Genomic DNA, 21346 nt, shown 5'->3' with positions numbered 1-21346 from the left:
CTCACCTGTGGCTAATGTTTTTCGCAGACAGCCACAATGGCAACTTTGTAGAGAAAAGTTGAATATAATTTGTGACTAGCTAAGTTTTATACTGATTAAGATATTTTATTGCAGCGTGAGTATTGTCGAGTGTTTCATGGCAGTTTCAGGTGGGGTATAAACAAGAGATCAAACATTCAAAACTGTTTTTAAGAAGTCCAAACACATCTGAGTGACAATTTGAACGTAAGTTGAATGTCTCTAAGTATACAGTTCACGAAGTTTTGAAGAAAGTACTTAGATTTAGTGGTTAAAAACCTCAACTATTGTATTCTTTGAAACCAGATGACAAATTAAAGAGTTAAGACTTCGCTGTTGTTATTTATTTATCAACGGACAACCATTTTTTATAAGAATAATACAAATTAATTAATTCAAGACAGACAGCACAATCGAACAAATTTACAGTAAAACATGGTGTGTTAGTTTTGACTACGCAATAAGTATCAAAAATAACAAATCATAAATAACACTAACCAACTCGAAAACTAATATAACTTGAGCATAATAACAATAACAACAAGATAAAAGAAAAACAACGATAAACATTTAAGAATTAACAAGATAAATTTAGAGCATATAACAAACAACAAGAAATAAAGTAGCAGATCTACTTGAAAAAGTTTATACAGTTACAAGAAATCAGGCAATTAACAATGTACAACCACATTCAGCAGTGCAATTTTAGAAACAATTATTAATTCATAAAAAGTACAAAACAAATAAGTTCAATTCACAACCAAGCTATTAGGAAAAAAAAATTAAGCATCATTGAGCATGGTGAAAAGACTATTTCTAAAAAAGCAATAGCTACATGCGAAATAGTCCAGATGCTGGTACACCAAATTACCCAAATGATGGACTCTGTTGCTGAAAAAGTTGGTCCGATAATTGGTGTCCACGTGCTTACGGACGAAAAGCTCCCTGGACCTAGTTTGAGCAGTGGGGCATCTGAAGGAGATTAAGGCAAGTAGTTCTGGAGCATCCACCAAGTTGTTCAGCAGCTTAAACAGGAATAGGACATCATGGACGCTTCTCCTGGCAGAGAGTGCGTGAAGAGACAGAGACTGGCCAACCGCCAAGATAGAAGCATCCAAGTAAGCAAATCCCAGTCTCACACCAACCATTCTCAAAAAACGGTCCTGAATTTTCCGGAGCTAGAGCAGTATTCAAGAGTGGATCTTACGAGAGAGGAATACAACATTTTTAGTGCCGTAGTGCTAGTCATGCCTCTGGTAGATCGAAAAAGGAAACCAAGAATTCTCTGGGCTCTCTTGCACACATCAAGTAAATGTTGCTCAGGATCAAGATCATGTGACAGAAGTACACCCAAATCACGCACAGTGGAGCGGCGTTCCAAGATTTCATCCTCCAAGGTGTAGGAAAAGAGAATAGGAGTTTTTGTACGATGAAATGTCACACATATGCACTTTTTTATGTTTAGGGACAAGGAGTTGAACTCACACCACCGGAGCACCCAGTCAAGACATTCCTGAAGCAACACACAGTCCGGCAAGGTTTCAATCTTCCTGAAGATTTTGATGTCATCAGCAAATAGTAGATATTCAATCAAAGGATGTTCCAAAATGTCGTTGATGAAAACAAGAAAGAGGATAGGCCCAAGGTGAGATCCCTGAGGAACTCCCGACGTGGCAGAAAACTCAGAGGAAAGGCAGTTAGAGAATCTGACCTGGAGCTGACGATCATCAAGGTAACTAGAGAACCAACTGAGTAAAAAGACCCAGTAACTCCTAGGGCTTTGAGTTTAGCTATGAGATGTGTATGACTAACCTTGTCGAAGGCTTTGGAAAAATCCAGGTAGATGACGTCAAGTTGCCTTCCATCGTCAAATGACAATGCAACATGATTTTGGAATGTCAGAAGGTTAGTCTCTGTTGATTTGTGAGGGGTAAACCCGTGCTGGTTGGGGACAATGATACTTTTAAAAAACGGGGCAACTCTCTTGAGAACTAATCTTTCAAACAGTTTAGCTAATACAGGCTGAATGGTGATGGGACGGTAGTTTTTAACATCTTCCTTGGAGCCGCTCTTATGAATAGGAATAACATATCCTTGCTTAAGAACTCGCGGGTAGACTCCAGTTTTATTGATAAATTGAACAGAATGAGAATGGGGCCAGCTACCAGCTCACAGCAATGACGCAAAACATTAGGCGGAATCAAATCAGGTCCGCATCCCTTATTAGTGTCCAAGGAAAGGGGTCCTTTCTTGACTTCGTCGTAGGAGAAGGAGAAACTAGTTATCGGTGAATACGAAGGTAATTCATAGTTCACAGCCAGGCATAATGTTGGAGAATACACTGAGGGGAAAAAGATTGCAAACATATCAGACATTTGGTCAGGGTTAGATGAAGATACATCATCAAGAATTAGTTTGGATGGCAGAGGTTCCTGTCTTCTTAAATTCCTCGAATAACTCCAGAAAACTTTCGGGTTATTTGGGATGACATTCTCAACGTGTCGAACATAGTCCATGTAACACTGCTTTGACATATCACGGCACAATCTTCTAACTCTGGAAAATTCGAAATAGACCGCCAATTTATGAGTCCGTTGGTACTCTTTATGCAATATCTTTTTCCTTATTACAAGATCCTTGAGCTCCTTAGTAAACCAACAAGGAAATACCTAGGAGTGGGGTTTCTTCATGGGAGTATGGCGAAATACGATTGTCTTGAGCTGGTGGTTAAAAACTCAAACAACATGTTGACATCGGATGTGAATGCAGGGAGAAGAGATGTTCGTGACAGATCCTCCAAAACGCCATCCAAGTAACATCGACGAAAGTCAGGCGAAGGAACATAAAAGGTAAAAGGTTTAGGCTTCATCAGAGGAACCTCGGCCATGAGAGGTGGATGATGGGCATCAGCAAACACCAGTGGTAAAACTTCTTGGTTGACCAATAAGTCAATTGTAGAGAAAAAGAGGTCAAGTAGCACTCCCCGGTAATTGCGGATAGTATTTTGCTGAGTTTGATTGATTGATTTTTCGCCAGACCATTACCGCTGTCCTCGGTGCAATCAGCTCTCTCGCAGAACCACTTTTTATTCACGTCATTAGAGTACGACGAGTATGCAGGCTTGCTCATATTAATACAGTCAGGATGAAACCATCTCTGACATTTCCCATCACACCCAATACCCCTATCAGACACAATCTTCACACAACGAGGGCATACTTCACTCGATGGCGATTTCTTTCTAGGACTCATGATATTATGATGTCACAACCAAAGTGTAACGAACAAGTATGCAGCACCAGACCAGAGCTACTCAATTCACCCCAGTCAGAACTGTAATGCTCCTCACTTTATTATAGTACTAATTTCAATCGGTAAAGTTGATCAAGAAGGCCGTGGAAAAAAAGTATCGTGGATTCCTCTTCGGATGACGCCAGTTGCAGACAGTAATGTTGTGGAACAGGAATGCGTGAATTGGGTTGAGTTCAGTGTTTCATTGCTTGTCAAAAACGAATTTATGAATGTGCTTCTCTGTTTTATAATGTTATTAGTATGTGAGACAGTTAGTTACTCTGCAACATATAAACTTACAAATATTCAGTGAAGAAATAACACGAAATATAGGTATGGCAAAGAATTCGCAGTGAGTATAAGGCAAAACTAACAACAGCATAAAATCAACACACCTTATCTGTAATCCTCGTTCCTTCAATCGTTTCATATTCTGTATGAAAATGGGCTGGATCAACATTTTATAAACCAAAATGTTTTTCGTGTTGAGGCTACCTTCCACTTGTCTAAATATGTCAATCGTCATAACGTTCGTACATTGAACACTTAAAGCAACGAATCAGAGCTGCGATTGAATTAGTTACCCCAGAAGCCCTGATAAAAATATGGGAGGATATCAAAGTTCGCTTAGAGGTCTACCTAGCGATTCATGGTGCTCATGTTGAGCTCAGATACACGTGCGTAAAACTTTTTATAAAGTACTCTTTAATCCTATCTTAATCTCATTCTTGTGCTGTACATATTTTTGTAAATAAAGTTATTTAAAAGTGTGACGTGACTTTGTGTACACGCTGCAGAATGAAGAAACTTTCCCAACTAAATACAAAACTGTTGAATATATACAAATTTTCATTCTTCTAAATAAAAGTAACATAATTTATACACACATTATTCTTTAGTTCAGATAACTCAATCTAAAAATATTTAAGGTCAGACCCTCTATTAACAGATATAATTATCGGATTGTCGCTATTGGCAGTTACAGATTCAATCGTCAATACAGTATCTGCTGGAAGAAAGGTTTTTCACAATTACTGTTCGGTATTTTTGCAAGGCTAATTGCTATTTAGAAGAGCAACGCTACGAGAACCTGTCTATGAATACATTTGTCTCCTGACCAGTAGTCCCCTTTTCCATCAGTAACATATTGTCTCTGTTACAGTATACGGAAAGACACGCGTGGTGCATGGCTGTGGATACATTTGTCTCCTGACCAGTAGTCCCCTCTTCCAACAGTAACATATTGTCTCTGTTACAGTGTACGAAAAGACACGCGTGGTGCGTAGCTGTGGATACATTTTTGTCTCCTGACCAGTAGTCCCCTCTTCCATCAGTAAAACATTGTCTCTGTTACAGTGTATGGAAAGACACGCGTGGTGCGTGGCTGTGGATACATTTTTGTCTCCTGACCAGTAGTCCCCTCTTCCATCAGTAACATGTTGTCTCTGTTACAGTGTACGGAAAGACACGCGTAGTGCGTGGCTGTGGATACATTTGTCTCCTGACCAGTAGTCCCCTCTTCCAACAGTAACATATTGTCTCTGTTACAGTGTACGGAAAGACACGCGTGGTGCGTAGCTGTGGATACATCGAGGACCCTGACCGCGACGGGAAGGCTTGTGTTCAGCGAAGCGGTACTCACGATGTCCACATGTTGTACTGCGCGTGTAAGGGCGACATCTGCAACCCCGCGGCACTCAACTCGCCGAGCACTGCGCTCGCTACGTTCGCTCTTACACTCGTCTACGCCAGCATGTTATAACAAACGAACCGCCGTCTCTCTCCTGATCGTCGTCAGTCAACTGTTTGAATGCCTGGACGACCTGATCTCAGAACACAGCACACCAGGGCAGACCTAGCACTGGCCTCGCTTCTAGTTCAGGACACGGTAGCATCTTCGTCTCGACTCAGTTGACATGACACCTTTACCTCCACATTACTATAGGCAATATACTTTAGAGCCTTAAATTAAAACTATTTTAAAAAGTAAATGTTCTTTTCATTCGTGTGCAATAATTTTATCAGTCGACAACTGCCTTTAGTGTTGTAAGGTTGTTGACAAATCGCCTTTTCTTTATATAGTACAATGTGGTGTTGCGTTCGTTTTTCTTGTTTGTGAGGAACTCGTGAAAGTTGAGACTCATTTGTAATTGTTTGAGTAACGTGAGCTTGTTAACGTCTCCTTTAGAAGCTTGTGTAATATATAGGAATACAAATTCAGTAGTTTTATTATAGAACATTGAATCTTATTTGATCCACGCTTCTTTCCCGTTTGAGTTTTGTTTATTGTTTAGGCGTTTGCCTATTTAATCACTGCCATTGTTGTTAACGTGTTTTACCTTTTAATTTCATGGAGTTTCATAAATAAAAAAAAATAGTTTTGAACATTAATGGATCGTCCACTACCGACAAATCCGTATTTACCGGCAATAAAAATAGTATAGTTGAAACAAGCTCATAAAATGTTGGTTTCGTGTTTCCAACAAATTTGTTATAATTAAAAATATTTATTTGTGTAAGTATCTGATAAATTATTAAACCAAACAACCAACAGCAACTTGAATACATTTTTAATACAGGTTTTACATAATAATTCCATATTGTGGCATTTTTTTCAAGTATTGAAACAAATATTACTTTATATTAGTAAAGTCATGCAGTTTGCCAGATATTATTAAGTTTTGTTCTGAAGTAATCAATTATTGTTATTGTTCTTATTGGTGTGGCTGTAATATTACTCATAAAACGTTCAGTTTTATTTTGATGGTAGAATTTAAGTAAAATAAATGTCACTCTAAAGTTTGAGGACTGTGCTACAGGAAAGAGAAGGACAGATCAAAATAAAAATACAACAAGTGATTATTTCAACAACTCCGATACTATTTGTAGATAAGATGCCTTGCCATACCTCCGCTATTTTCCTACACAGACTGTATATATTTTTTCAATCTTAGCTGTAAGAGAGTGTTGTGGCGTGTGTTGCGAAAATTATAATATCATCGTGGCTTTAATGTACAGTTATTTCAGCATATATCCTAAGCCTGAGGCACATTATTGTTACGGTGAATTAATAATAGCTGTTCACTATGATTAATTTTGACTACGTATTACATGCCTTGCTCTAAAATAATGCATCAGTTTTTATTTCGTTTTTTTTAAGCTACTGTGAAGTATTAATTCGTAGATGTCCTGCAATGTGAAGGTTTTTGTCAGCACTAAATCTTGTACATTAATTATATTATTTCAGTGTATAAAAGTTACTTGATAGAAAGTGAGGTTATCAACAAGGTTTAGCGTTAACTCACATTAGTTCCATCAAGTGATGGTCAATCATTTTGGATTTATTTACATTAGTATAGAACTAAAAATATTGTTCGCTATTATAATTGTAAAATTTTATTAGAATCGTTGTTTAAAATTAGTTTTTTGTTTAAAAGAAATTAATATTTTTAAAAGTTTTATCAAAGTAAAAGTAGATTTTAAAATTAGGATAGAAGACGTATTTTTAGAAGATGCATTATTTGCTTATAAAATCTATAAGTATCATTAGAGTTCTGTAGTTTATTGAGGTCTGAATAATTTTGTGTAAAACAATCCATCCAGTCGCTTTATTGTGATTATTGTTGCTTAAAATAATGTGTGTATTTTCACATTTTTTCGTAGATAGCAAGTTTTCAATAGTTTGTCACAACTCTGGTTTATTTTTATAATACTTTAAGCAATATCTTTTAAATATACTGGGTTTTTCCAAGAAAAAGTTGTATTTTGTGCTTGAAGATTTTCAATGAACTGTCAATAAAATATTCATTTACACTGTACGCTAATTATTTATGTTGTGTCTCAAATTTTCCACGCTTTATTGTTTGTTATGGGTTGGGTTTTATTTACAAACAAAATTCTTGAAATTAAATTAAACAAAATTTGCTAGCCTTTGTCAAAATATTTGGTTAAAATCCAACTAGAGTACCTTCACACCAATTTGTTAGGGAGGACAAGGCTATATCCAGATCTAGGAAAACTTTTACATATTTTGCGGTGTTAGTTTAGCCAACAATATCAATATTCTATGTTACTTAGAATAACATTATGTAATAGATATCATTAGTCTAATAATCACATCATTTATCCTTTTTTTATTTATAAAACTAAAAATAGTTTTACCCTCTTTCTTTTTTTATTTGTCATTTGAACATAATCTAATTACTTAGATATAAAAAATGTATAAAGATCAAATTTTGCAATTTCAATTAGGAATAATATTTTTGAATATAAATGTTTAAATATTTTAAATACAATGTACACTTTCTCAAACAGATATTCAATAATTAATAATGTAATGTATCCAAATTGATCCTTTTTACGTGTTCAGTTGTATTATTTCTGAATGAACTAAAAACCACTACATTTGATCAAAACCTTGTTTGATACAATTACAGACTAAAATTGAAACTGTCCACATCAAGGTAACTAAAATTTCTATCTTGTGTTATTTGTAATTTGTTTGTTCTCCTTAAAAGGCAGATTGACTTTTGAGAGGTCGATTGGAAATATCAAAAGAAAGTAAGTCATGACGAAGTTAAAAAAATTATAAACATCTTGAAAAGAATAGAATATAAAGAGTAGTATATAAAATTAACTGTACATTTGAACACCGGAAAATAAAGTATTTCTGTAACTTTTTGATGGATGGTATGAGTATCAAAGGTAATTTTTGTAACAAATCCTTTTAGCAATCATTTCAATAATTACATTTTTCAATGTTTATTTATTTATCTGATTTTTACTTTTTCTAAACATTATGTATTTGAAATTATTTAATTTTCTACCATTCCAAATCTTATATGGACTGTCAACTTATTAATCACCATCCAATTTCATTTTTTGATATGTTATACATAGCAACAAAAAAGTAAGCAAATTTGTTTATTTGTCTGTATTCATATCAACAAATTGTATTGATTTGTTATAGACTCCTTACAGACAGCCTCCCTACAAAGATACGAAGGATTTACCAATTGTCTATACACAAAAAAAGTTCATAATATCATGGTCATAAGCAGCATTACTTTCGTAAGATAAACAAGTTTATACTTTGTTAAAAAGGTATTATAATCAGTACACCATGTTTAAACTAAGATCTGTTCATTAGATATTGAATTGGTTTATGAATTCATAACTATCATGATGCTTTATGGTGTCTGGGCCATAGTTAAAAATACATAATGTAACAAATAACAAATTTTGTACAAACAATTGTAATCAAGGAATATTTTAAACCTTGCACGAGTGTCCAAAAACATTAAAATGTCCTCCTGGAATCTTCAATGTCTTCACCATATCACCCAATATAAAATAAAATTATTTATCACGGTATTAAATTATAAGTTTTATTGTAGTGACTTGATAATGGAGTTTATACTACTAAGTATATATAATGCTTTTATCTAGTATTTCTTTCTGTTTTTTAAACTTTGTGATCCCTCACCATATCATAGTATTGTATATTTCAATCAAACACCAATGATTAGTATGTACTTTCATTTTGAGAATAGAATTGTTACCACTCAATAAAAATAAGATAATTTAGTTAATAATTGTACTTTGTAAATTAAGTATTGTTGTATGCTTAGAGTCTAGAATGTGTTAGTCTATTTATTTTATCACAGTTTTATTTTACATAGTTATTATTATGGCATTTTTATAGATTGTACTAGTTAGAAAATCTTATAATTTAGACGGCCTGTTGTTACCTTCTTAATTGTTATTTTTTAATCCAGCTATTCAGATCAAAAGTTTGTTTAATTCCAAAATTAAGGTTGGCTGCTCTTCTCAATACAGATTATTGTTTGTAAAAAAATGTTAAATAAACTCCATATGCATAATATGTAAATGTGCATTCGTTGAGGTATATGTAGGTATTTATATTGTAGCAATGTTGTAACATACATATACAATTTGTATTGGTAGCAATATACAATTATTATTAATATACATGTATATTAATTTTAAGTGCATATTAAATTTTTTTTAATAATTAAAATTATTCTGAAAGCAATAACTTGTAGTTAGAATGTGAGACAAAATCTAGAAATTTAAAAATTAATAAACTAATAACCAGTTTAACCTTCCGGTGACTTTAACTGATCGTGCTATAAAGAAAGCTTCTTCAGCAAAGGCACAATACTTCAGTTATGGCCATATAATGGTTAAGAATATCATTTATATTTAGTACAACATAAATGTATACCTCAAAACTTTGTTTTGTAAATGAAAAATACATGAGGCATGGTGCAGTAGAGTCGCATTTGCAAACCTTTCGGTCGATTGATACAAGAAAAAATATTATGTTCAGGTGAATACACCAATCGATACTGCGTACCTTAAAAGATGTATACAGGGTATTATCATATATTCGAACATCATCCCAAAATTTCACCAAGAGGCCTAAATAATTTAAACATACTTTGAGTTAACTAGTAAACCTGTAAGTAAATAAAAAAACAACTCTTAAAATATGTCTTGAATACATTTCTATGTTATTATTACAAATGAAAATAATAGTTTACATGGTTCGATAAATAAGATTAAAATATAAAAAAATGACGAGAACCCTGAAAATATCTCATTCCACAAAAAATCCTTGAGCCGACTCTGCCAATGAAAAGTGTGTCTGCAAATGATACCATGCACATACTATCGTGTTCTAGGCTTTGTTCACACTTATATTGTCAGTGTTAATACTACTGTATTTCAGCAATCAACCTCATAATATTTTTTCATCAAACGTCTGTTTATTAAAATATTTAGACGTACTTCAAGACTTGAATTTGCATATAGTTTTACATGACTAAGTCATTGATAGTTAAAATTATTTAAGTGAATTTTTAGGGGGTTAAGCGTGTTTGAAATTAGCTACGCTGAACCTAATTACCTTTACAATGTTATATTATTATCAAGAATCTACAGCTGTGTTAGGTATTATTCACATTTACACAATGTGATTAACGAATTCACTCTATGCTCCCATAACACTGTCATCTGCCGAGAGTTGAAAGTAGTTTGCGTGCATGTAGGTATAGATTGGGTTCGAGATGAACATCATCTCAAAATTTCACTAAGAGGCTTAAATAATTTAAACATACTTTGAGTTAACTAGTAGGCCTGTAAGTAAATAAAAAACAACTCTTAAAGTATGTCTTGAATACATACAAATTTGTTTTCCAACATTTTGCGCTTTATTTTGAAGATTTCACAAAATATGTTTTGCACATCAAATAATGTTGATGCGCACTTTTGTGATTTTTTTTATTTTAAAAACGTAAAAGTGATGTTTACAAAACACTCATTCAAATAAAGGTAACCAAGCCATGCTCTTCTTTTTGTTTACGCAAGCTATTTTTAGATGTAGTCTGGTACTCCTAATGATAGTCTTTCTACTAATAGTTCACTATGCCATGTATAGTACCTGCAGTATAGTATGTAGTATCTATGTGTTTATGCTTTTTTGACTGTAGTTCCTTGATTTTTGAAAGCAATGCTGTAGTTGAGTCACTTTTGAGCGTTTGTTGATTCACTTTAATTAAAAATCAAATATATTTGACAATTGTTGATTCTACGTTTTAAGCTTGTCTCACTTATTTTCCTAGCACACAATTCCCAGTCTTTTTATGTCACTTGTTTGTCAAGACATATATACAATGAGGTTTAGCTCATAAAATAGTTTAATAAACAAAATTCTTTTATTACAGCAAAAACTTATTTTCTTGCATTTAGTTTAATACTGCAATATTTTTACTGCTGATAGTTATAGTTATAGTAAACCTATTACTAAACAAAACCTGAGAACAACATAAACGTAAACATAGTAAAATTATACTGTAAAATCTATAAAACAGGTGGGCACATGCACACTATATATATTTGAAATCATAATAATAATAAATGTGGAAGACGGAGTGGTTCCCCTCAGAGTAGCCTCTGAAACCATGTCCCAGTGACTGTTGAAGAAGTATCATTGTATTACAGAATACACTTTAGTGCTGGGGGAGAATGGTACAGTGCTGAAGTATAGTTAATAAAAGTCAAGTCGATAACAATTAGGTGAACAATGAAGAAAATGTACGTGGTAGGTGGAGTTTGAGGATGGACGGCAAGTCTAGGTGAGTGAAGTGCCTAGGGAGGGTCATACAGCAATGCCTTGGGGCGTCTCTGGTAGTGCAGTGGAGTAAGGCCCTCACGGGAAGAGTATTCACTGATGTGGTCCCACTCCGAGGAATCAACCGTCAAAGAGGTACTGAGTTTATGCCTTGATGTAGTCTCCCAGTGACGTGATACCAAGAGAGCGCATCACGATAGTGTTCCAAATAAACCAAGGGGTTCCAGATTGGAAACGAAGAACCCTGTGTTCGAATGATTCCGAGCTGTTTCCTTGGGGTAGCAGCGGCCAGCTAGTTGTACCACACAGGGCCGGCGTAAGTGATGGATGGCCTTATGATCGAGCTGTAAAGGAGCAGCTCGGTGGGGTGGTAAGCGATGAAGAGGTGGAGCAAGAGACATTATAATATTGCATGGTATGCATCATCGTAACTAATAAAATAAATAACTAAATGAAATAAAATAGATTTGTCTAGATAAAAACATACATTGCAATACAATACTTGTATGTATCAGAACTGAGAGTTTCGTTTTTGCTGCTAATTTCAAAAAATGTCCTCCGAGCGGCCCATCAAAAGCTCATCAGTCGAGTAAAATGCCTTTGACCCAAGAAAGTATTTGGTCTAGTTTTGCATTTTTTGTTTCATTAAGTAGTTTGATGTTCTCAGGGAGTCACGACTAGTGTTTGATAGCTGTCATTCTGTGTTCTTCGGCTCGAAAGTTTTCCCTGCCTCTAGTACCGTATTGATGTACTTCCCTGTCCCATACCAGCTCGCATTTAAGTCGGCAATACAGGGCAACCTCGAGAATATAGAGACAGGGCGAGGTCAGCAATCCAAACTCCCTAAAAGAATCTTTGCACGACTCTCTGGGGTTCAATTTTGAAAAAATTCTTACGGCTTTCTTTTGAAATCTGAAAACTCTTTCAAATATGTATTTGGAACACTTCCCCACAATCTCAAGCTATATGTCAAATGTGGACGTATCAGACCAAATAAACAATTTTTTACTATATTCGCCAAGATAAATGTTGCAAGATTGCGCAGAACATAAATTCCCGAAGTAACCTTAGAGAAAACGTATTCAATGTTATCAGCCACTGATCAAGGTGTTACAAGAAACTTAATGGATTCTGCTTCTTCTAGAAGGATGTCATTCACTATCACCGCGGGACGAAGATCTTGCTCTTGTTCGAAGGCAAAAATTCATTACATTTGATTTTCAACTGTGTGTTTTCAAATGATTTGATTGATTCTGGAGACATGTTCGATGCATGAATTCAATTCAATGAATGACTCCACTTCTAGTTCGCTTTTTGATTTTGACCTGATACAGAGATTTGTATCGTCAGCATAATAAATCGTTTTTCTAATCTGGATCAATTAGTCCAATCTGTTGACGTAAATTAAAAAAATGACGCCCTAATATTGATCCCTGTGGAACACTGTAGGGCATTTTAACTTTTGCCTGACAAGGCATTCGCAATCTGCTCACACTGCTCTCTTTCTTTCAAATAAGACTAGATCCAATTCTGCGGCAGACCCGAATATCACTTGGAGTGTCCTATGATGAAGACAATCAAAAACTTTAGAGAGATCAAGGAATATGCTTAACACCTTCCTTTGCTTCTCTAGGCCCTCAAGAACATAGTAAATGAGATTCGTTACAGCATTGATTGTCAACTTGTTCTTCCTGCACCCAAACTGTTCGGGACAGAAAACTTTGCAAACATCAAGAAATTGTTTGAGAAAAGCTTTTTCAAAAATTTTGCTGAAAACAGGGTGGATGGAAATTGGAAAATACAGTAGTTGCTTGGAATGCAAGAATCGTCCTTTTTGAAAATTAGAATAACTTTGGCAACCTTTAATGCCGATGGGAAGACACCTTGAGCAAATGAGAAATTGATCAGTCTGGTGATTGAAGTCAAGAGGTATTTAAAGCACCCCTTAAACAACCTCACAGGCATGCCATTGATGTCACTGAAGTTTTTGGTTTCAGATCTTGCACAATACGGGCTACCTTAACCTCACTCACAGAAAAAATAACCATAGACGAGACCGGTCTCGTCAATGGATCATCGCTGTCCAAAAATGAATTGTCTGGTTCAGCATAAACAGCAAAACCTTGTTGTTTTGTGCTGTTTATTATAATGTTCCATGCATTTTTTGAAAAGTTGTCTGATTTTCTCAGTTTAATTTCGACATCTTGTATACCTTGCCTTTCTTGTTTCCTTTCGATAATTTTGCTTGAAATTTCAAAGAAAGGTCTTTAATTGTTCATTTTCGGTCTTGACATATATCGAATGATAAGATTTGAGCCTTTCTCATGAGTCGAGGATATCCTGAGTAATCCAGGTCTTCTTTTAAAACGCTCTTTGGAATTTTTGAATGGACAAGTGACATTTAAATGAAACATTACTAGTTTTGAAAACACGTTGAAGGCTTCCTCCATTCGATCGAAATAATCTAAGAATGGCTACGACTCCTTCCTGAGGCAATTGTTAAAAGGATCAACGTTTGCAGGCTTTTCAGCTTGTTTTATTTTCACGGACAGAGGTTCAAGTTTTGGTTTGGAGCGAATAATTACGACTTTCTGGGTGAAGTGATCTTAGATGGCCGCGTTCAAAAAAGAGACCGAAACATCTGAAATATTTGTGATGACGTCGATGACTGTATTCGATGCAGTAGTCACTCGTGTTTATGAGTTCGCGGACCATGAAAATAAGATATCGCTGGGTCAGGGGATTAGCGTATTCCAAAACGCCGACGTTGAAGTGAAAATGATGATGATCTTTAATAATTTGGAATGAACAAATTTAGAAGTGATTCAAAATTTTCAAAAAATTTGTGGAGATCTATACAAGCCAAATACTGTGAATTTCCAATGAATTTTTGATCAAGTTTTACTCTAACCACTTCAAGTTTACATCACGCTATAATCTACTTTTTATGGCAGGTAATTTAGTCGAGATTTGACAAAGATTGCCACTCCAAACTCTTTGTAGTTTGTTCCTTTATAAAAGCTAACTAATTCTTAATTATTGATCCGGAATATTGCAGCAGTATCAGCTCATGCTCAGAAACCACGAACATGTCAGGAGGCATGAATATTTTGACATGAGGATCATCTCGTCAACTTGATTTGTGGCAGACTGTACGTTCTGGTGCACAATAGAAAATGCTTGAGTTGATTTTTTAAATTTTATTTGAGTTATCTTGTGGCTTTTTGTTTGTGTGATTCCCCTAAACATATTTTTAGATTTACACAATTCAAAGCTTGTGAATCAAGTTGTTAAAACGACAACCCGCTTTTTACTGCCTTGTCTAATGAGTCATAGGGCACCACGTAGGGACGAGCAGCGACTGGCAGTTCTAAGGTAGTTGGCAGTGTAGGAGTTGGACTCCTGAGGTCGGGTGAAAGGTGTAACGGCAGTGGCGGCCAAAATCTGGGACAGGGTTCAGACACTGGGACGATTCATCCTCCGCAAACAATCAATCAGCAGCTTTGCCAGAATATGCTAGCTGCTATGCTTTAAGTGCAACCCATTAAACGTGAAGACACTTCTGCTGATTTGGTTGAAGTCCAACACCACTGCCTCACGGTACCTTACTCATAATTCTTCAATATAGGCGTTTACTAGTGCGGCCTTTTGATTAATTTTATAACACGGTGGCAAATAGTTTCTCTGGGACACCTTTCTGTTTCAGTAATGAGGATTAGGAGTTTATTATTAAAAACTTGTATGGTGGTAAACAAAAATCAATAGAATACGTTTTTACTGGGCTTGATTGAAAGATGTGATGTTATCTTTTAATTATTTTGCATAAAATTTACAACTCGGACTGAAGTATGTCAGAAACCTTATATTAGCCTTCACGCATTGTCACATAAAGTAGTTATTAGGCTCACACATCTTTTAGCAAGTTGGAAATCACCCAAAGACTTAATAGGTAAAAGAACACCCTAGGTAATGCTATTTCGCCTGAAATAAAAATAAGTGAGCACATAGAATCCTTTACGAAACACTTAGCTCACTATACAAGTAGACATGTCACCTGCCTCAATGTTAAGCTGAATGTAAAGAAATTGTACGATTTTTTGGATCAAAATATCCCTATTTAAAAGAGGCAGCCAATTACGAGTATTATTTGATGAATTACAATACAAAGTACTGCTACAGATTTTCGGCAGGCCGCAAATTGATGTATATAGTATATGTGAGTTACAAAAATACCCTTAATGGCACTGCAAAACGAGTAGCAGCTGCCGAATTCAGTGTACATAGGAAGTTGCGTGGTAGAAAGTTCTACACAAGTTAATGGAGACCTGACGTTCCAGGTATTACTTTCGATTACATTTAGAACCTCCCTCTGCCATTTTTACCTGTTCAGGAGGTGTTTTATCTTAAGAAATTGTGGTATTATGTTTTCAATGTGTATGACTTGAAAAATAATAAGGCTTACAGTACTTATATGTATATCCAGAAGGTAATGCAATCAGAAAGCCAAATGAAGTTTGTTCAAAATTACACTTTTATTACAAGTAATATACCAGATGAAGTACAACTTCATCTTTTTAATGATGCTTGCGGGGTGAAAACCGGACCCACCTTGATTGCATTCTACACATCTAAAGTTATAACTAAACAATATAAGTTCTTATGTAAACAATATTGTTGATAAATAGTTTTTGCAAATTGTGAAAAATCCTATTTTTGGAATGCATCCCTTTTTAAACATCGAATCAATTAAAATGCAATTAAGGTAGGAATACGCCATAGGCATGCACAGGTGGAACATGTCACGTAACAGGCTTGGCTAGGGTAGCATGCAGAATTTCAAGTATATAGCTTATTTCATATGCTACTATGTCATAAATTAAAATGTCATATGACTGAACTTAGTTTGTTTACAAATTCATTTATTCAGGAACTCCAGTTGTTGCACATCGTAAATATGTTTGCTAACACTCAGCCATATCCCATGGAGTGACATGCAGTGGGTGTTACCTATATAGCAATGAAGCTTCATACACTGTTTTAAGTCTATTATGTCAGTTCGTTCTCGAGATATTTTGCAGACAGACACACAGGGGTATAGTTTTGAGCACACTAAATCCTGCAAAATATCTGAAATTTCACAGTCTACGAATTATTATTCCTTAAGGAAACGTAACACTGTTTTATACTTAATTTTGGTGTTGGGATGTTAATGAGAGGGAAAATCAGCTGACTTAGCTACGAGGGAAACGATGACATGTAGATTTCAGCTGTAGTGGAAAGTAGTCCATTATTATATAGAAAACATGATAATAATCAAACAAAGTAATAAAAACAATTACAGGCATCAACAACTCAAAGAACATGAACTTTTAGAACATTTTGTACAAATATAAACTAATACCGTTGTTAGTTATTATATCTACTTTGTACTCAGAATTATTAAAGCAGGTAAGTTTGTAACTTATTTTGAAAACACATTATATATTTTAGGTAAAATATTGCTGTGAGAGGATTTAATATGGTGGGATCATATTCTTATACTATTAATAGTTGGCAGTTTGTCAGATCAAATTTTAGTATTTAAACTCATATTTTGGGAGTGTTGTGTTTAATATGGATAATCTATCTGATTTAAAGGAAAGGGGTGGTTACAATGTTCGTCTTTTATAAGACGATCTCATAATTATTACTTTCTGAAAATGTTTAATGTTCACACAAATAATTCAGTCCTGTACAATGTTCCAGAAGTCTGATTCCAAGTACCTCCAAAGTCATAAAATACCCCCTATTAATAAATACTAGCTCAAACCTCCTATTGACTATCCCAACGTCCACCGCATCTGTCAGTCTTTATATTTGAGTCGTGTCCAACAATCTAATAAAAGCAATTTCGAATTTACCTTGCTCTTGCTTGTAAGAGCGAGGCGTGCTGCCTCTCCTGTATCGAATGTTGGAAGTACATTACTTCAAACGAATATTATCCGTGTTAAGCTCGAACTGCGAGAAATCCAAGTAAATCAACCAGGAAACCATTGGAGCCCCGCTTAAGTAACAACAACCCGGCCGGGACTGTTCTACCTCTGTAGAAGAAGAAATGGGCCAAGAATTTACTGGGATGATCATGCACTCCTTGTTAGTACTGTGTAGTAAATATAATTCATTCATAGTATTATTTATAAAAGGAACACTTACGATTGAGCCACCCGACAGAATATGAAGATTGGTTAAAAAATTCCTTTTTTCATAACACCACATAATCATTATAGAGTCTCACTTAACTTCTTTCATTTAGCGCTCTTACCCCAGATACGATTGAAGTTTCATCCCGTAACATTGAATGAATCTGAATAAAACCATTCAAGTATTTTCCCTTTCTATTATAATAAATGGCAACAGATCATTGTCTCTGACTGTGGAGTTATTGTGCCTTTAAGGCCGATAAGGTGTATATAGCTTAATCCTCGTTAATTTTTTGTGCCAGCCTGAAGGTTGTATACTAAATCAGCATTATTATAGTTAATATACTGTAATTTGCGATGTAATTTTGCGTGGACATCTTCAACCCAAATTTAATGCTTACGAGGATTTTTGCTTATAACAGTTTCGTGCTGATGAATTAACATTAGCAAACTTAATATTGATGGATCGTTCTATTCGTACTTCGATTTAAATATAGATTCGGCTACGAATATTTTTACAGACTAAAGTTTTGGTAGGTTTTTTTGTGACTTTGGACTCAAAGCCTATAGTGGTTTTTGCTATTCTAGTGTTAGTGTTTGTTGGCTATTACATTTTTTAGTTGTCATTTCCGATAATTACACGAGCTCCCAATTATAATGGTTTGAGAATTATGTTCGAGTTAGGTGCTCTTGTTCCAGCACAGTTTTTAAGATTTGCAAAAGTAAGTCATGAAATACGGTTTGAGATTTAGGGTTGGGTTTCGAATGGGGTTGATTATAATTTTAAATTTGAATGGATAACAAAAATCACTGTTGCAGCAGATTGGATGGATTATCTTAATCTTAAAATTTCTGAACAGTTTTATATGTTTAGTTTGTTCACGATCGAATTGACACAAGAACAATATACATTGTAGATGGAAGACTCAACAAAGGCGATGGGTTTTTAGAATAACATAATCTAAACCATAAAGTGAAAAAGCTTTTTATGTATACAGTATGTATTTGTTTCATCAACTGTATTATTATGTCCTAGGACGTAACCAAACTCAAGCTCGTAGCTTTTCTGAGATATCGCAGGTTGGCTGAATTTAGGGTTAGCTGAAACATTATTGCCCTTATGGTTTTAATCGTATATCTTAAAAAAATTTCAAAACTTAATTTACTTAGTTTTCGTTTCCAGAAAGGTAATTGAGATATTACTATTATTATACCATAAATTTAGTATTAAAGCTAATTGTCTTTCCCGGGCAGTTGTAACCTCAAAGTGAAAATTGTCTTCCTCGTTTTAGCACTTAAATCTCGTCAAAAGGAGTATCACGTCTACGATTCACCGATCCGAGACTCCCGTATTTACTTCAGGTACCAGTATATACCTCAGGAGATTAAATAGTCCATCTTCCACCTATTGTTTAGGATACGAGTGAAGTAACACATGTCCACATAGTGGCTACGTAATAACCTTTTCGCGATATTTACTTCAGCTCCTAATAGTATCATAATTTCCCAATGTTAAATAGGTTAACCAAGTGTAGAATAAAAAAATGGCCTGTTTACATTCTGTTTTTTGGTCATGACTTAGTTAAGTGTTAAATAGCAGTGTATTAAGGTCGAATCATCGTTATCCAAACAAATAAACACACTTTCCAGGTAACTTGGCTTCGAATGTATTAATTTGTGGTCACTTCCTCTGACTACGGGTCTAGAAAATCTTGAAGATCGGTTGTTTTTTTTTTAATAAGGAAAGTTTTGTAAAAGAACATGACAAACATTATGTATGACCATAAAACATAAAAAACGTTATTTTTGTTTTCCATATATCGTAATGTAAATATTTTTATGCCTGGAATAATCTGTAAATAATGGCAATCAAAGTTGAATATTTCCATTAAAGAACTGCACCAACTTTCCATTTAATCCGCTAATAACATTTGCTTTATTCACGTTATGTTCAGGTTGCTTTCTATAACAAAATTAATTAATTTTTATAGAAACGTGTAAATGTGAGAGTTACAAATCAGAAGTATGTACGACTACCGGCCTATATATTTTAAATAGGTATTTCAACATTACTGGTGCCATGTGAAGTCATTTTAATCCAAATCTTATTAAAGTCTGTGTTTTCTTTTTATGGATATTCAACGCCTCTTAGTATATACAAATCCTCACCAAAACAACAGCTAAGAGCTCAATTATTGCTATTTTCGTAAAGCATTGAAATCGTTTGCAGTTATAAGAGTCCCCAGTTTTTAGTTTCTAAGTTAAGAACATCAATCACTTATTGATTTCACATGGATTGTAAAACTGCAGTCACACTAGAAATTAACAAAACAAAAGAAGGTTATACACCGAAAGGACAAAAAATCAAAATGAGATAAAGACACAACGTAATTTAACCATTGATGCTGTTGTGCATCAAGATTATAAATGTTATGTAATGTCATATCATATTTACCAACAAAAGTGTTTATTGTAATAGATTGTAATTTAAAATAGTGTAATATAACACTTTCAAATAAACATATAACGGCACTATCCCCATATGGATGCATAATTTATTGTTTTATTACGTCAAAACGTTTAGTTATAGATTATAAAAATTTGTATGATTATACACATTCTTCCTCTTTGAGATTTTTAGAGACATCTCTTTCTCTATGGATATACGCAAGAAATGGCCGATGACAGTATCAAACAAAAAGAGGGTAGTGTGAAGGAAAATATGATTATGAAAACTGACAAGAAACCTGAAAATCTTAGTGGTGACAAACCTTCAGGCGATAATGAAGATTCAGAATCGCTTGAAGAACAGCCCCTTGATATTGGCGAACACTATTTAGTTAGGAGATCTGACGATTCTTGGCGTAAGTAAAACTCGTAGCATAACCCAAACAGCTTGGCAATGGTAGAGTACAAAGCCGGCTGACAGTGTTATAGTGTCACATTTTTACTTAATTAAAACTATTACTCAGTAAAATGCCCTAAGCCAAAAATTCGCTATAACTATTTCAAATTAGCTATCTCATGATACTTTTGATTAGTGACAGAACTATCCTACTATCATTGAAGCAAGTTAATGCTATGATCTTGTTATCAGCTTTCTAAAGGCCTAGGCTATTTTACATTTGTAACAAGTAATAATGGAGTGGTTCTCTGCAGTGATTGTGTATTTATTTATTTGTTATGCTAATACTATTTTTAATTTTTATAATCTTGTTGGTTGTAAGGAATAGTAAGTTAATTTACTTAATAACGAGGCTAAAAATACTTCAAAAAACAACGGTTGATAACAATAAACAAAAACAAAAAACGTATTAGGCTATGTGGCGGCAAGGAAACAATTGAAAAAAACTATGAATAAAAATAATATATAAGCTAGTACTTGGCCAGCTGAATGTTGTTCTAAACTATTGGACTGTCATATTCAATGTCATATTTTACATTGACAATCAGGTGAATTTTACATTAGTAGTCCTTTGAAAATAAGAAATACAAAAATGAAGTATTATAAAGCCATTATTAGCATGGCTGAGCAATAAAAGGATATGGTCCATGTGTTATCACTGGCTTGTGGAAAACTAATCGAATTAGTCTTGTGTGATGATAAGCCTAATACACACAGTAGCGTAGATAGATTAAAGTGTAAATTCGATCTCTACCTTAATCAATTAACCCTTTCCGGGCCAGGCGGCAATATATTGCT

The 21346-nt window shown here is 34.5% G+C and overlaps 2 protein-coding genes across 2 annotated transcripts in view; both read left to right on the top strand.

The window, feature by feature from the left end:
- The window catches only part of LOC124359380, a 50527-nt gene extending 39595 nt beyond the window's left edge, over positions 1–10932 (top strand). Inside the window, exon 3 of the mRNA XM_046812073.1 lies at positions 4860–10932. Coding sequence (XP_046668029.1) covers positions 4860–5071 — 212 coding nt within the window. The 3' untranslated portion in view covers positions 5072–10932. The remainder of the gene's footprint in view (positions 1–4859) is intronic.
- Positions 10933–20294: 9362 nt separating this feature from the next.
- Positions 20295–21346, top strand: part of LOC124359379 (histone acetyltransferase KAT8-like) — a 44099-nt gene continuing 43047 nt past the window's right edge. The window contains exon 1 of the mRNA XM_046812072.1: positions 20295–20507. Coding sequence (XP_046668028.1) covers positions 20318–20507 — 190 coding nt within the window. The 5' untranslated portion in view covers positions 20295–20317. The remainder of the gene's footprint in view (positions 20508–21346) is intronic.

This window comes from Homalodisca vitripennis, chromosome 4 (assembly GCF_021130785.1).
Source record: "Homalodisca vitripennis isolate AUS2020 chromosome 4, UT_GWSS_2.1, whole genome shotgun sequence".
NCBI classification, from domain to species: Eukaryota; Metazoa; Arthropoda; class Insecta; order Hemiptera; family Cicadellidae; genus Homalodisca; species Homalodisca vitripennis.
This window is presented reverse-complemented; position numbering and strand designations above follow the sequence as displayed.